This window comes from Pterocles gutturalis, unplaced genomic scaffold (assembly GCF_000699245.1).
Source record: "Pterocles gutturalis isolate BGI_N339 unplaced genomic scaffold, ASM69924v1 scaffold6340, whole genome shotgun sequence".
NCBI lineage: Eukaryota > Metazoa > Chordata > Aves > Pterocliformes > Pteroclidae > Pterocles > Pterocles gutturalis.
Genome location: NW_010140578.1, coordinates 13,718 through 28,892, shown reverse-complemented (window position 1 = coordinate 28,892; position 15,175 = coordinate 13,718). Strand labels below are relative to the sequence as shown.

Genomic DNA, 15,175 nt, shown 5'->3' with positions numbered 1-15,175 from the left:
AGGAAAATGTAACTTCCTGTTGTCACCTTTAATTTATTGGAAATATCATTACATGATCCAAGTCAGCCAAAGGGCAGGCTCCTGCAGAATGCTTTGGTTGTAAGGGAAAACTGCTGATTAGAGTCAGGTATTGCTGAGATACAGCAATACCTACATACATCTAAAACACGGCAATACATGGAAAGGGGAACTGCCTAAAACAACAACATCAATTCATTCAAAAACACGTCAGAAATCGCTTCCACTGAAGATCCCAGGAATTCCTATCTGACTTTCCTCAGACGAGGAAGACCCCACTACAAACAGATACCTGCTGCCTGGCCTTTCTTCCTCGTCTCAAGAGCCTCAGCAAGCTTCACCGACAAAGAGAGAAGTTGCCTGTAACGCTGAACTGATCACCAGAACAACCACCTTGCTCACAACATGGATTTTAGCTCTGGATCCCTCCAGAAGGGACCTATTTCTTTATTTCTTCAGAGGTTCCCGCCCTTACCCAGCGCAGAGCCTGCAGGAGGAAGGCCTTGAGACGATCATTCCCTGTCATCAAATCTTTCTTCAGCTTCTCATAATCCAAAGAGGGCAACAATGGCACATCCTGCGTCTTCCTACAATGCAAACAGGAAAAGACATGAATCAAAACTCTCTCTCCTTACTCAGTGCAGCTGATGTTACTGAGGTGAGAAGAGCTAAAAGAGGAAGTCTGCTTCAGGAAAAGAGCTTCCACATTTTTACACCTTTGTTACTTTTATTACCATGTTAGAACAACAGAGTTTTTAAACTTGGTTTTTCACCATGCATGCAGCCCATTTACCATCATAACTTGCAGACACTAAACTCTGACAACAAGCCAGCTGATGATCTGAGCTTCTTTGTGGCACACACCAGCACACTAACATCCTTTTTTTGCCCCGTGTGGACCACGTGGGCAGGAGGGCAGCAGCTTGTGGCTCTTAGCACGGGGTTATAAACAGACACAGTAACAACCTGCAGCTCCAACTTCACCTCTAAGCCCTCATGTACACAGAAATGTCTTCTCCAAGGCTAAGGTGGTGGGCTGAATGGATTTTACAGGCTGGACTCTGTTGGCTTAACATAAGACTTGATACAGGACCACTTTCCATGCACCAGGACTATCTGGCTATTTTGAGTGTTAACACTGCAACAGAAGTCTCACTTAACAAAACTGCTTCCAGACAACGCTTTAATATTTAAATAAATTCCACTAAACAATTTTCCCTCCTATCTTCATATCCTACAACTTTTCAAAACAAATTTTATGTTACATATGTAATTGTCCCTTTAAGTATCTTGTAAAAACCAGAAGGATCAAAACAGTGTCTCAAAAATTTAATAAAACCTTCACCTCAGATATAGCATCTCTATTTGGATTTATAAGCTAAAATTAAGTCAGTTACAAAAAAATTAAACTCAAAGCACCCAAAAATCCACGTCAAAAATTTAATAAAACCTTCACCTCAGACATAGCATCTCTAGTTGGATTTATAAGCCAAAATTGATTAAGTCAGTTACAAAATAATTAAACTCGAAGCACCCAAAAATCCACATTACCAACAATGTTCACCGAGGTCAGAGGAAGCACACAGAGCACTGATCCCCACTGGCAGACAACCGGCAGCGCACTTCAGTTTACAAACCCCTCCTCCTCTTCTCTACAGATATAAATGAAGCTCAGCAATAAATACTTACACAGGGGCTAAAGATGCTCTTAACATTGTGGAAGCCTAGATCAGAAAAAGAAAGAAAAAAAGAAGTCACAGCAGATTAGTCCAGCTTTCACACCAACAGTGTTACCAATGAGTTCCACAGTGAAATCTTTCACTGAGGTTCTGCAGTTCTTTTCCTACAAAACCTATGTTGTGAATTTGAAACACATCTAAAGAAAGAGAGGATTTCAATGTTTATCTTTCTTTTCCCTTAAAGTGTTTCACATGTATAAACCTCTTTTGTTACGATTTGGCTATGTTATCCACACTGTCACACTCCAAAAATCACCTATACTTGAAGAATTTTAAAAAATAAATAAAAGGCAAAAACGGGAGTAGAAACTACCATCCAAAACCCACTGAGGAAGATGAAGGCTTTGTTAACCACATTTATTGACTTTAAAAATTTTAATACCTTCAAGCTGCAATAATATTCCACTGGAGACCTACCATGCATTACAGCACCCAAATCTGCTCTAATTCTCTGTTTTGACATGAACGTTATCAGAGTGCCTGTTGCCATTAATATATATCCCTATATGTAACTATTAATACGTAAAGAAAAGACTATTTATTCTAGTACGGATAAAACTGGCACGGAACAGCATGCCATTCTCAGTGGTTCTTGCCTAGGATAAGTTCAGTTTAAGCCTGGATATTTCCTCTCTGGCCAGGGTGACACAGAGCATACGCAGCCACCGCTGCTGCACAAGTTGAAACTTAAAAATATCAACATCACATAAACCTTGTCTGCTTCAGTAAATATTTTTCGCTAGAGTGAATTGTAGGTGAGCCAAGAAGCAGCAATTCTGGCATCAGGGTGCTTCATATCCTGCATTCTGATGTCAACTACATGCCATATTCGCAGAATATTCGGTGTCGCCTCTTTGTGTTGATCTCCCCAGTCACCTTCTACAATCTCTCATTACCATTTATGTCTTTAAAACCGTTCTTCTCTTCTAACATAGCCTCTTTCAGTGGGAGCTATATAATCGATGTCTATTGTCAGCAATAAAACTGAGGGATTTAGGAGACAAAAAGGATGAAATACCAGAGAGAATACTGAATTACACCAGCTGACATATTCTTGAACACTAGCTTATGGGTATCGTCTGTAATACAAGGAACTGCTCTCTCAGATGTGAAATAAGCTTATATGTACACTGGAAAGCATTTTATACTATGTTTAAGTGAATGAATGACTTGTACACAATAGACAATTAACAGGTCACACACTTCAAAATTAACCTGTCTTGACAGCAGTTCTCTAATCAGTTTATTTTACACAAAAGTCTTTCAAAGTATCATATCTGCCTGAACTGTTTTCCCCTCATTTATCTGTATTCATTTTATATTTCTCAAAAGTGCTAGGCAAAAAGTTAACTTTTTTTTAAACAAAACTGCTTTCCCAGTCAAAACCTATCATCTTGCACCTGAGAGTGCAATGAAATCACAAATCGTTTGTCTTGACTTCCTCAGCACCCTCCTCCATTAAAGGAAACAGGGAAGAAAGGGACTGTAGTATGTTAGAGCAAAAGAAACGACAGAGCCCTTGAAGATGAAAAGGTGAGACAAGGAACAGCAGTGAGAAAAGAAATACAGCAGGTCACTAAGAGTAGAGAGATGCACGTAACAGCTCTCTGCTTCTCAGCAAAGTCCTTTTTACCCACCACTTCTCTGCTGCCTTAGAAAGAAAAATGTGCTCAAAACAACATCTAACTAAAGGACACAGTCAGCAGAGATACACGCATCACCCTTCCACACAAATAAAACTTTTTGGCAAGTGTAAGATTTTGCAAGCTTTTATAAATTTAAAACTACAGAAACTTCAATTAGAAAAACATTCAGATTTTTAAAAAAATAATCAGATCAAGCAGGACAAAGTCCTATTAACTCCCACATTACTTTTGGGCTGGCAGACGGTTTGGCTCTGCAGTCTACCTACACCAAACAGGCACCAGAGAGTGAGGCAGACCCTGCACTGGAGCTCTGAGGGCAGGACCACCGAGATGGAGAGCTTCTTGTCCAGCGCTCGCTTTTCCCATCAGACACAAGTTTATCCGTTAGAACCTGCCCAGGAGGAAGGAAGCCCTCTCAGGCTTGTGGTGCTTCTGGGAAAGCCATAAGGATACAGTTCATATTACATCAGCTTCAAGGAGGTAAAACAGAACCGGGAAAAGTTTTTCAGGGCTAGTTTGTTCTGCACTGCACCCTCATTTCTGAAGCTGACTCACTAGGGGCAGCCAAGCAGAATGAATGCAACCATGTTACTTTCCTCATCTTCATCTACGTGATTGCAATTAGTCTTAAGTAAGCTAATCTGTATCTGTCCAGTATGGCATCCTGAGTAAGGCATCGGCTTGGGTCTCAGGAGACACGGGTCTAGTCCTGATCCAGCTCCCAACTGCAGACAGAACTTACACATAATTCCACATCTCTGGCCCTTGAAAGCAGATACAGGCACCGATCTCTTGAATTTTGAGATTTACCAATGAACAGTAGTGTGCAAGAGCTAAAAATTATTATTTTGCAATTAAACAATCGAATGCCCATGGCACAATCACCATAAACAGAAAACTTAGCATTTCATTATGACAGAACAATTCTGCAAAACACGTTAACAACAGCTGACACAGTATAGTAACAACTCTGGTACAAGTATTTTCCTGTTTTGGAATATTTAGGCCTGTAGTTTAATTTTAGGAGAACAAGAATTGCTGTAAAGTATTGCTAGAGAATGCTATTTCTGGGCACTTTTTGGCAGTTATGCAATCCAGCAGCTCTCCTGTGGCTTGCAGGGCTGGGTTTCAGGGTCTGCACTAGCTGGGGCCGGGAGCTGAGGCACCCCGTGAAGCACACGGCCACACGGCACGCGGGGGACAGCGCCGCACGCTCCCCACCCATTGCTCAGTGGGGCTGAAGAGACCTGCAGTCAGTTTAATTTTCAAACAAGTGATACAAATACAGTACCACCAAGCGCTGAGCATTCAATTTAACATCCAGGCTACCTCTTACCATAGACTCTCACATTTTTATCTTTTTACCCTCACTTTTAAAGAGGAAAGACATGCGGTCCCCCAGAGCCCCGCCACCCTGCCAGCCTCTCCTTCTCGTACCCTGGCCCCTTCAGCTCTGGCCGGCACCACCTCTGCACCCCTTCTTCGGCTGCTTTTACCACCTCCTGCAGCAGCACCAGCATCAAGGGGTGCCTGTCCCAGCAGCTGACACCCCCGACAGGCCAGAACAGTGTGTACAAAACCCCACACCTAATTTTTAATGCCAACAGAGCTGAGCAGCTGGAAGCAGCAGTCTCAGCAATAGGAAGCACTGGGTTATGGACTTGGCTGCAAATTAAGCCTGGGGAATACGCCCCATACTCTGCTGAAAATTTCATGGCTTCCTTCACATAAACATTTCTAATTAAAAGAGTGAAATACAGACCCATCCTAACATTTCATTTTAACTTGGTTTAATATTCTTATTCCTTAAGCAGAGTGCTCTTCTCCACCTCACAAAGTGCTTTGCCCCACACAGGCAGGGATGGATGAATGCGCATTACCAATTCCCTAGCAGGCAGCCCACCAAAGGAAATGCACTTTGTTCTCACCACCTCCTTTCCCATTTCACTAGGTAGTATCTGTTTATTTCCGTTTCTCCTGCTGGTGCGGATCTGAGATGTCCCAATGTCAGGATATTTACCAAGTTAAATATCTTTACATAACCCAACCCCAAAAAGCGGTGTTGAGCTCTAGTGCTTGACTTGTGCATTAGTTTTAACAAAAGGAGAACCACACCTCAAATACAGCTGGGTCCTGGGCTTACTTGTATCAGCACGCTTACTTCGTTTAAGATATATAACCTAGCCAGGGGAAAAAGGTCATCATCGTTATCTTTGTCCACAGCAGATCCAAGGCCAAGGTTCCACATGCAGTACTTCTGGTGGAGCTGCCAGCTAACCAGCCTTCACCCCTCGCAATAACATTGCTACCACAAAAAGCAAAAGCAAGAGATTCTTGGGAGCAAAATCTTGCCCTACCACAAAATCTATAACAAAACTCTTTCTAAGGTCTTTGCCAAACTTTAGCCATATGCTTTAAAAAAATGTACTTCTATGTTGCAGATACCTGGAAAAACATGAAGCCTTTTAAAATTATTTTGAGGAACGACGAGGTACATTTAACTGAGGAAAAGGTTGATACTCAAGTCTAGAAGTGGGCAGAACAAAGCCCACTTTGGCCTTTGGTTTTTTTGATCCTCACAGATCCATTCTTCTCTTTCCCCATCTTCATTCTCAAATCTAAATACTGAACTCTGGTATCTTGTCATTTCTGTGGCAATAGTGCAAGAACTCCAACCGTACTGTGTTTTTGAGAGAGAGAGTATTCAGATGCTGGAAAGCTGGGACTTATTTATATAACAGCTGCTTTTAAATAACTGGACAAGAGAAAGTAAAACCATCATCACCGTGCATTCATAGCCCTCAAAGCACTCTGTAGAAAGTAAATTCTCAGTATTCATATAAGGTTAGTAGAAACATTACGATCTTCATCTCCAGGTGATGAGTCCAAGGCCACAGACTGAAAGGCAGAGTCAAAGGCACCACTGACAGGTGACTTCCTCCTCACACATCCATCATGTCAACCACCAGATGATGCCTCCATCAGCCAAGCTTACATAGCTCCTCTTTAATTCCAGTTATCTCAGATTAAAAAGCATTTATGTCCTCAGCATCTCCTTCCAAGCCCTTTCCCCAGTCTTACCTTTCCTGGAACAGGTTTAAATATTAATTCAAGCTTTTGAGTAACAAGTATTCCTTAAATTGCCACTCCGTGAAAAGAGTGTGAAGAACACGAGGCATACATGAATCATCTACAATACACGACTCCCAACATTCACAGATTTAATCTTGAATAAAATACTTTTCATGCAAAACCTATCCTGAGACAGACTCATTTGTCATAACTGAAACACATGCAGAAACTGGGTGTCTTAAGGAAAAGGAAAGGAAACAAGCACAAGAAAACAACAGCCCAAGCACAGTTCGTTCTGGTAGGATCACGAGAACGACTGATGTTTGTGTTGGTTCTCGCCAAAGCCAAACCAGGTACCACGTTAAGTCAAATAATTCTGTCATGCTGCAGATTAGCCACAGATGGTAGCCCTTAATGTTTGAAGAAAGCGAGGAATGAATATGAACAGCATTGGCACAAAAAAAAGTTCAAAGGGGGAAAAAAAACCATAAATCAATATTTATAAAAGAAAACAGATGCATTTCATCTGCAAGCCAAAACCACAATTGATTTTATCAAATACTGTAGCCCTGTGTTCAAACCAACTCCACTTTGCTATTTGATGTATATATTCATAATATGCTGAAGGCTAAAGCTTTGCCAGATTCTGGCCTCAGTTACCACTCCGAAAACGTATTCAGTGTAAATTCAATGCAGATTCAGAATTAATAATCAAAGTTATGTGATGAATACGTGAAGAGTAAAACCAAAGTTTGAGCAAATTTGTACATATCATTAGAACTCACTAATTTATGTTGAGCTCATCTGTTATATGCTAACGACAACAAGACCGCTACATGCAGCCTTTGATGGCTTAGACTCCGAGCTTGTGTGACCTGGCAGGTCTACCAGGGCTATGCAAATTTATTTCATAAGAAGACCTGCAAATGTTTTTAACTGATTTTTTTTCTTTACTTTTACTAGAGATATGCTGTTATGAAAACTTCCCACTTGGCTTATGAAACAGGTTCTTTAACACATCTAAAGTATACATAAAAAAGTCACACTTTGTGTAATACTATGTGATAATGACAAGACAAAATGTCAGAAAAAATATAAAATACTATATATAACAGTGAGGGGAGGCTGAAAGCTTTCTATGTATTCAAGAAATAACTCATAATTTGAATCAGATAGCTTTACAAACATTTTATAAACAACTCCGCATTGGAAATTATTACTTTCTGCATTGTATAAAGTTCCATTTAACTAAGGCTACCTATAAAAAAGCAAAACTTCTCTTTATCAAAGATCACGTAATTCATAATTTCTCAATCTCAAAACAGACCATTATGAGAGGGAAAAAAATGCTAAACGTCAAGCAAAAGGTGTCTGTTATGACCATTCACATCATCAACAGGAACAGGCTAATTGATACAGGTGCTCATTTAACACAGGTGAGTGTGGATAGTGTTCTCTACATCAAGATAAAAAGCAGCACGTAAGCAATCACCCATTGCATTCAATAATTCTATGGCTATTTCTGAAAACAAAATGTTGTTTTAAGCAGGAAGTTGAGTGCCCACAGGGGTTACTGAAATTCCAGGTGAGGAATATGTTTGAAAAAAAAGTACAGTTTTCATTGAAAGGTGAAATCTTCTTTTACCCAAAAGAAAGCAGAAAAATATAAATATGGATTATTTCAAAGCAGTATAATGACTGACATTTTTCAGAATTGGTGTCAATCACTTTTATGAATTGATTACACACTGAGTTACTTAGAAGCAACTCATTTCCTCTCTTTGCAAAGAATGCACTGACTACGGGCAAAATTAGATACTTATGGTGTACTTGTAATATTGCCAGAGTACAAACTTCCATCTGGGCTACAGAAGTCCCAGGCAGTACACAGAATACTGTTTTGCTTTTCCCGTTTTCAGTGAAAGAGGATCCATTTTAACTGTATGAAACAATTTGATAATCTTTACTACAGAGAGAAAGTTTCGCTTTACAAATTAAATATTAAAATACATAAAATAAGACTCTAAAGGGCACAAGTCAATTTGCTGTATTATCTTAAGCAATAACATTTATCTGGTTACTCTAAGGTGCTGTGGGATCAGCTGGTGTTGGCACACTTCAGAGATATTGTATGCTATATACATGGGTGTTCATGTGGAAGAAATAATTGCCTTCTGCACATTATAAAGAGCTGTGGCTCACATAAAAGTTGTGGACAAAGCTGCTCTTTTGTTGGCATGCTGTGTTACGTGTATTATGAAGCCATAAGGTTACTTAGAACTTCTGTTCTCCATGCAGAAATCCCAAGCCTTGCACATTTTTGTCTCTTTATAAACCATATAGTTAATGTCATGACAAGTTAAAATGCACAGAAGATGGTTACATATTGTGAAATGAAGAGAAATACAGACTCTGACAGACTGCAGCAGGCAATGTGAAAGGATATAAAGATATAGACACTTACATATCCGTCATCACAAGGGCTCATAGAGTAATATCCCTTTATGGGCAAACAGGCACACATTAAAATAAAGAAGATTAAAAAAAAACATGTTAACAGAAATAGATTACAGAGAAATGCACAGTTCTACAAAAACAACAAATCAAAATTAGCTAAAAATTAACAGACTATTAGCTTTGAAAAGAAGAGTATAAGCACCTTCTCCCAAAGCATGTACTTCTATGTTTTAGGACTGAAATTGGCGTGTCTCTCTTGTGATATATTTACATTAAGATTTCTCCTTTCAACACCTGGCAAACACACCTAGTCTGCACATTATTCCATTATAATTGTCAGTTAAAATAGTCACGTACCAAGCACTGACACATTTATGTAAATATATGACTTCTATTGTTCACTACACTGAAGCAGCCGAGAGAGATACCAATGAACGTGATATGGACCAGGAGACCTCAGCTGCTGAGAGAGCAGCTCCAAGTGTTCTCCATACTTGCTTTGGCTGGAGTTTCTCACCAGCACGTCATGAAAGCTGGGAGAGCCAACTGAAGGTGTTTCAGCAACGTTTTTAATTCCTCATCCCAGAAGGCTCCAAGGATAAATTAAGAAAAAAAATCTCTGGAAGGAAACCTAAGATCTAGTTACTAAAATAAAAAGTGGTGATAATTCATGGTTTGAGTAGCTCAGTAGAAAATATGCCATATTCTCTTTAATTAGACTAAAATATTTAACTTAGAACAGCTTTGTACCAAAAAAAGAACAGTCTTAATTCAAAGTAAAAGTACATAGTGAAGTAAGACCTACAGTAATTATTCTGCTTCTAGTCTTTTTGTGCAAACCTGCCAATAATTAGTTTAGAGGACATATTTGTGCAGATGAACAAGCACATAAACACTGTATTTAGCAGGCTCCTCTTTAACAGACAGACACACACAGCCTTATACAAAAGATATAAGAAACTTCCCTCTCTTCACTGTGAACAGAAAATAAAGTTCTTTCTATTATTTAACAATTTTTAAAAATCTGACATTATTCTGTTTATTATTATCATCACACTCAGAATTCCCTGATGTGAATGAGTATTTTAACTTTCACAGTGCTATACACAGACAGTTCCTGGCAAAGACATTTTCATATTAAATTTAAGACAAAGGACAACATAGAGACCAATAAGTGAGCAAAAGAAACCTGGAGATGACCTGTATCATGAGAGGACATTTCAACACACACATGAGCTGAGCCAGTGAAACATGTACGTGGGCATCAAGACAAAGATGACATTAAAGGACAGTTTTAACATCAAAGGAAACCACAAAAGGTTGGACCAGATGACCTTTCAAGGTCCTTTCCAACCTGGGCTATTCTGTGATTTGAGGACAATAAGAGGAAAAGTTTGTGGAAACCCCTACTGATGGCAACACCTTACCTTTAGGGAAGAGGAATTTATGCAAAAAAAAAAAACCCATCTACGTTGCTGCAGGTAGTTGTATCACCTCCAGCAACTTGTGAAAAAGGCACCAGGTACTATATCAGCAGAAAAAAAGAACTCTGTGCTTACTTAAAGAGGTAGGCTTATTTCTTAGTGGTAACATATAAGCATCATCCCATGGACAGGGATGGAGAGGACTGATATATTTCATCCTAACAAAAGCTTGCTTAGGGTAGATGCTGTTTGCTGTAATGTGCACACTGTTTTTTTTAGAGTGTACATCCATGTAATGCTTGGTGAACCCACTCTAAATGGTTCAGAGTAATAAAAACAAACAAAACCAACTTCTGTTACCCTGTCTCCTAGGTTTCATGCAGTCTCCTAGTGCAGAAAACTCACAGGTAAAGAAACAGAAAACCTGACACCAGCTATTAAGAATTTGACGCAATGTTCATGATTGTTGTAAAAAGCGTGTTTGAGGAAAAAAGCACAGACCAGCAAATTAAAAAAAGTCCTCCTTGTTTACAGTTTGTAAATGACAGCTTAACTTTTCAGAAGAACTGGTGCTTTTGTCCAGTGACAGAACTAAAAAAATAGTTTTTCCACAGCTCCAAGAGTTGTGCCAAGAGACCTAAAACTTGCAAGGGACATTAACTCAACTAATTGTAGCTACAGGTAAATATAACCAGATTGAATCACAGTAAAAACATAATGGGCATTTATTCTATTCCATAACACAGGAGCAATATATACAAACAACTATGCAGATTTCTAGTCACAGAAAGGTTAACACACATCTTGACTATTGACAGAGGCTGTGTATCTCAACCTCAAGAGCCTGTTTTCCCTTTAATCCAAAATTTAGAGAATCGTATTTCATTATCCCTAACCCAAGAAATTCCAGGAAGGTGTACATCTTACTTGAATCAGAAAATGTATTCATGGGTTTAAGACTTGAGCCTGTGCTCAATGGGGAATTAATGTACATCACTTCAGTGATAAAGATCCAGAATCCTCTCAGCTTCATGATGTGTATTAAACAGAAAACTGCAGGCATCAAAAAACTACAAGCCATGCTTCTTACCCACCAGACAATCACTACTAGAAAGAAAAAAAAAAAGAAAAGAAAAAAAAAGTTAAACTCAAGTTGCCTGAAGAGTATTAAAGATATAGGGGACTATAATAGATCACTGTATTTAAAACTATTATTTTTGAATTTACCCACTATCACCTGCATCAGTTACCTGTCCAAACAATCATTAGAAAGTCAGGAATCTGATTAAATCTTCAAATGAATGTTTCCTCAACTTGTCAGACCCGGTGCTCTGACCTCCTATTCTTAGATCCAGACCTTTTGCTTTGACAGCTCTCTCGGGTTTATCTCCCAATTCAGGACCACACATGTCAAATGACATGATGGAAGATGGCGATAACATTCGACTGCAGCTAGGAATAAAGCCTTACGGTAAAACAGGGCTTTAGAGAAGCCCTGGAAACATCTCCCAGCTGTAACACAGCAGTGCGGCCTCCCTGCCACTCCATGCAGCAGATGCATCCTGTTCATGGGTTGGAGATCAGGCTCACAAGCTGACCCAGCAGGTCACTGAGCTGGCAAGAGGCATGAAGTTGCTCTGTGAAAGAATGAGGTCCAAGCCAGCTTACCAGAGAGCAACAGCCAACACCAGAAGCCCTTGCTAAGCAAGATTTAGTGAGTCCAATTACACCGGGAAAATCTTTTGGTGAAGAGATGTCATTGCCTCAGGTCTTAAAGCCAGTCCGGTGAGAAAAACTCGTTCTGGGATTTGTCCTCCTGATACAAATGTCTTCCAGGATGAAAGGATAGGCCTTCAGCCCCGGGGCAGGGGGGGGGGCAAACCAGGAAGCTGATGTTTGTAAAATAACAGCACACATTAGCAAGTAGTACATGCTACCTGTATTGTAATTTCAAAGCCTGAGACCTCAAGGCTCTGTATTACACAATACCACCTTCCTGACATTAAAAATTGAGCACACAGTACAATACGCTGGGAACAAAATCAAGTTTGCAGACAAATATTGCTACCAAGGATATAATCCAAGGCATACTCTTTCATTTCCTTGGGTAATACTTCATTTTGGTTACAGCACTGGTATAGTATATATATCCTCCTTCCCAGGATAACTTAAAACTACCAGTGTAGTGTAGCTGATTTAACAAAATATACTGTAGAGCTCCAATACACATCTCAGAGAATGATGCAGCTTCAGCATTTTCTGCTCTCAGAACCTGCTCCCAAGCGTGGATTGTCCCCTGAGTTATGCCAGCATAGGTGACTCTGAGCTCAAGCACCTCCTCTTTCCAAACTACGTAACGCACACCCACTCATCTAAGTAAAAGTGGTAGAAATTTAAGACTGCACGGCAGTACAACAAAGAAGTAATTTCCCCTTGCTAATGATTTTCTTTACTGCTTGTCTATTTAGAGATACTGATCCGCCAAAACAAATATACTTAAGGGTCTGGTCCTGACATTGGTGATATCAGTAGTATAGGGTCAAATCCTGAATACTCAAGGCAAGTTTTTGGGGAAAAAAACCCAAGCCACAACATTTAATGCCTGCCAAAACTCTCTAGACATTGACTTTTTTTTTTTTTTTAAACTTCTCACTTATTTTGCCTACACAGTGACCTAATGTTAGGGATGAGCAAAGGAGCTGCCCCTCTCCTAGTCTCTGCCCTCTGCAATTACACAGGCGACTGCCCCTTATAGCAGGAGTTTTGTGAAATGGAGTAGCTGGGAAGACCACACTCTCTAATTAGTCATGAACAAAAAGTGAGGGGAGCTTCCAACACAAATCCAGCATAGATGCTTCAGAATCATGCTACTACTTAAGTCTGGGTCACGATGCCTCCAGCTTTATTCCAAAACTTATGTGAAAACCTGAAACCACTTAAGGACAGAACAATAACATCTAAGTGTATAACAATGAGGTGTTTGGAATCCTTGAAGAAAAAGTAATGGGATGCCTTAGTGGCCTAGTGGTAAACAGTCAGAATTTGGTTTTTAGTCCATCTCATCTGGCTTCCTGGGTCAACAGAGTCAGGGAGTGGTTAGAAGTATTTTAGGATGATGAGGAAGGAGTCTCATTTTCTTCTCAGAAGATGGCTATATTTTTTTCTTCTTATGCTTATTTGTGTTTCTCCATGTTTGTTGTTTCTGTAATAAAACCAGAAGTCTCTACATGGGAAATATAGAAGAAAATACAATCAATCAAGTGGGAACAAAAGGAAAAGATGAGGAAACCTGGTTATGATGTAGTGAAGGACTACGAGTAGACTGTGACTAGCCCTCCAAAACTTGGCTAATGCCTCAGACAGCCTGAGTCTCTGGGTCTGCTTATAGGAACAAAATTAGATTTCAACCACAGTAGTTACTATAACCTCACTGTCAAGGAGTGACCTCAACCAGCCGAGAAACCCTTGATCTAAACAGAGTCATTGCTATAGTTGTCCTGGTCCCTCACTACCGAGCTTTGCTGGCACAGCACCTACCCCAAGTAGTGTGGGTAAAGGAGTCGTACAGCCACGCAGAAAGAGTTATGCTAGTAAAGCCTAGTATAAAAATAGATCCAACTGTGTCAGAACAACACAGCTTTACTCAGCTTAACCTGGCTAATTTGGGACAGTAGCAAGACAAAAATTTACTTCTAGGAGAGACACACACCGCCTCCCCCCCCGTCTTCTTTCTCTCACCTATCTACATAGCTGGAGACTGCACTGAAGTGGCCACGCTTGCTTAAGCATAGTGGCAAAGGTGCTTCCGGAGCAGAAATACTTTCAGAGACACTTTTAGAGAAGCAGGAGTAAACAAACATGATGCACATGATCAACAATCATTTCACAGTTGAGCATCTTTTAGTAGAAGGAAACAGAGAAAGTATGGTCGTAAGAGATGTTGAGCAGCCACCTAACCTGTCCTGGAGAAGCAGCCAAGTATCAGCCATTCCGTGTAAATGGTAACTGCCTACCTTGTTCTTCACAACCTCCAGTGACACGAGATTCTGGCTGAAGCACTGTGTTTATATACCACTGCTTACCCACTTCTGCAATGGTAACTTATTGTTCTTAAAACTCTTAAAAGTCTTTTTTTCATAGAGAAGGAAACAGATGCTTATACCTAAAGGCTAAACCATACAAGGACAGATGTTTACGCTAAAACAGCATGTGTGATAGGGATACAGAAAGACAAATGCAGTCTAGCAGTAATCCACCCAGCTTTGAGCAGTGAAGACACAGCTTCAGCCACTTCTGCACTCTCTGCAAAGAGGATAAAGGAACAAATCAGCACCTTGCATAAGGATGACACTCTTCCCTCTGCCTCCTTCCCAAACGGGTTCAAGAGATCAGGAGGATCAACTTATGATAGAAAGAAAAGAAATAAGAGTGAAACACTAGGCAAATGGAACACCTTGAAAGCACAGGAGAAAAAGGAGAAGCCTTGGTGCAAGCAGAGAACAGAACATGTGGCTGTACAGAAGGGATGATCTCCGTACAGGGAAGGCAAGCGGGGAGACACACACAACCCCAACGTCAGATGGCAAAAATGCAGAAGACTACTGGGGTACACAAAGCATTGTCTTGGAAAGCCATGGCAGGGAAATAGGGAAGACCCCTGAAAATTGCTGGTTAGAAAAAAGATGGGGGGGTTACATTATGAGGTGGGAGATGGCATAACCATGCAGCACGGACATGATGTAAATTTGAAGAAAGAGGAGTTACTGACAGCCCCTCATGTTGAGCTAGCAGACAACCAGAGATCCTGGTTCCTTCCTGA

The 15,175-nt window shown here is 40.2% G+C and overlaps 1 protein-coding gene across 1 annotated transcript in view; it reads right to left on the bottom strand.

Moving 5' to 3' along the window:
• ARMC9 (armadillo repeat containing 9) overlaps positions 1 to 15,175 on the bottom strand; it is a 60,185-nt gene that overhangs the window by 31,459 nt on the left and 13,551 nt on the right. The window contains exons 9-11 of the mRNA XM_010083721.1: positions 8,940 to 8,975; positions 1,708 to 1,742; positions 494 to 605 (exon numbers count right to left, since the gene is read on the bottom strand). Of these exons, the coding sequence (XP_010082023.1) occupies positions 494 to 605; positions 1,708 to 1,742; positions 8,940 to 8,975 (183 nt within the window). The remainder of the gene's footprint in view (positions 1 to 493; positions 606 to 1,707; positions 1,743 to 8,939; positions 8,976 to 15,175) is intronic.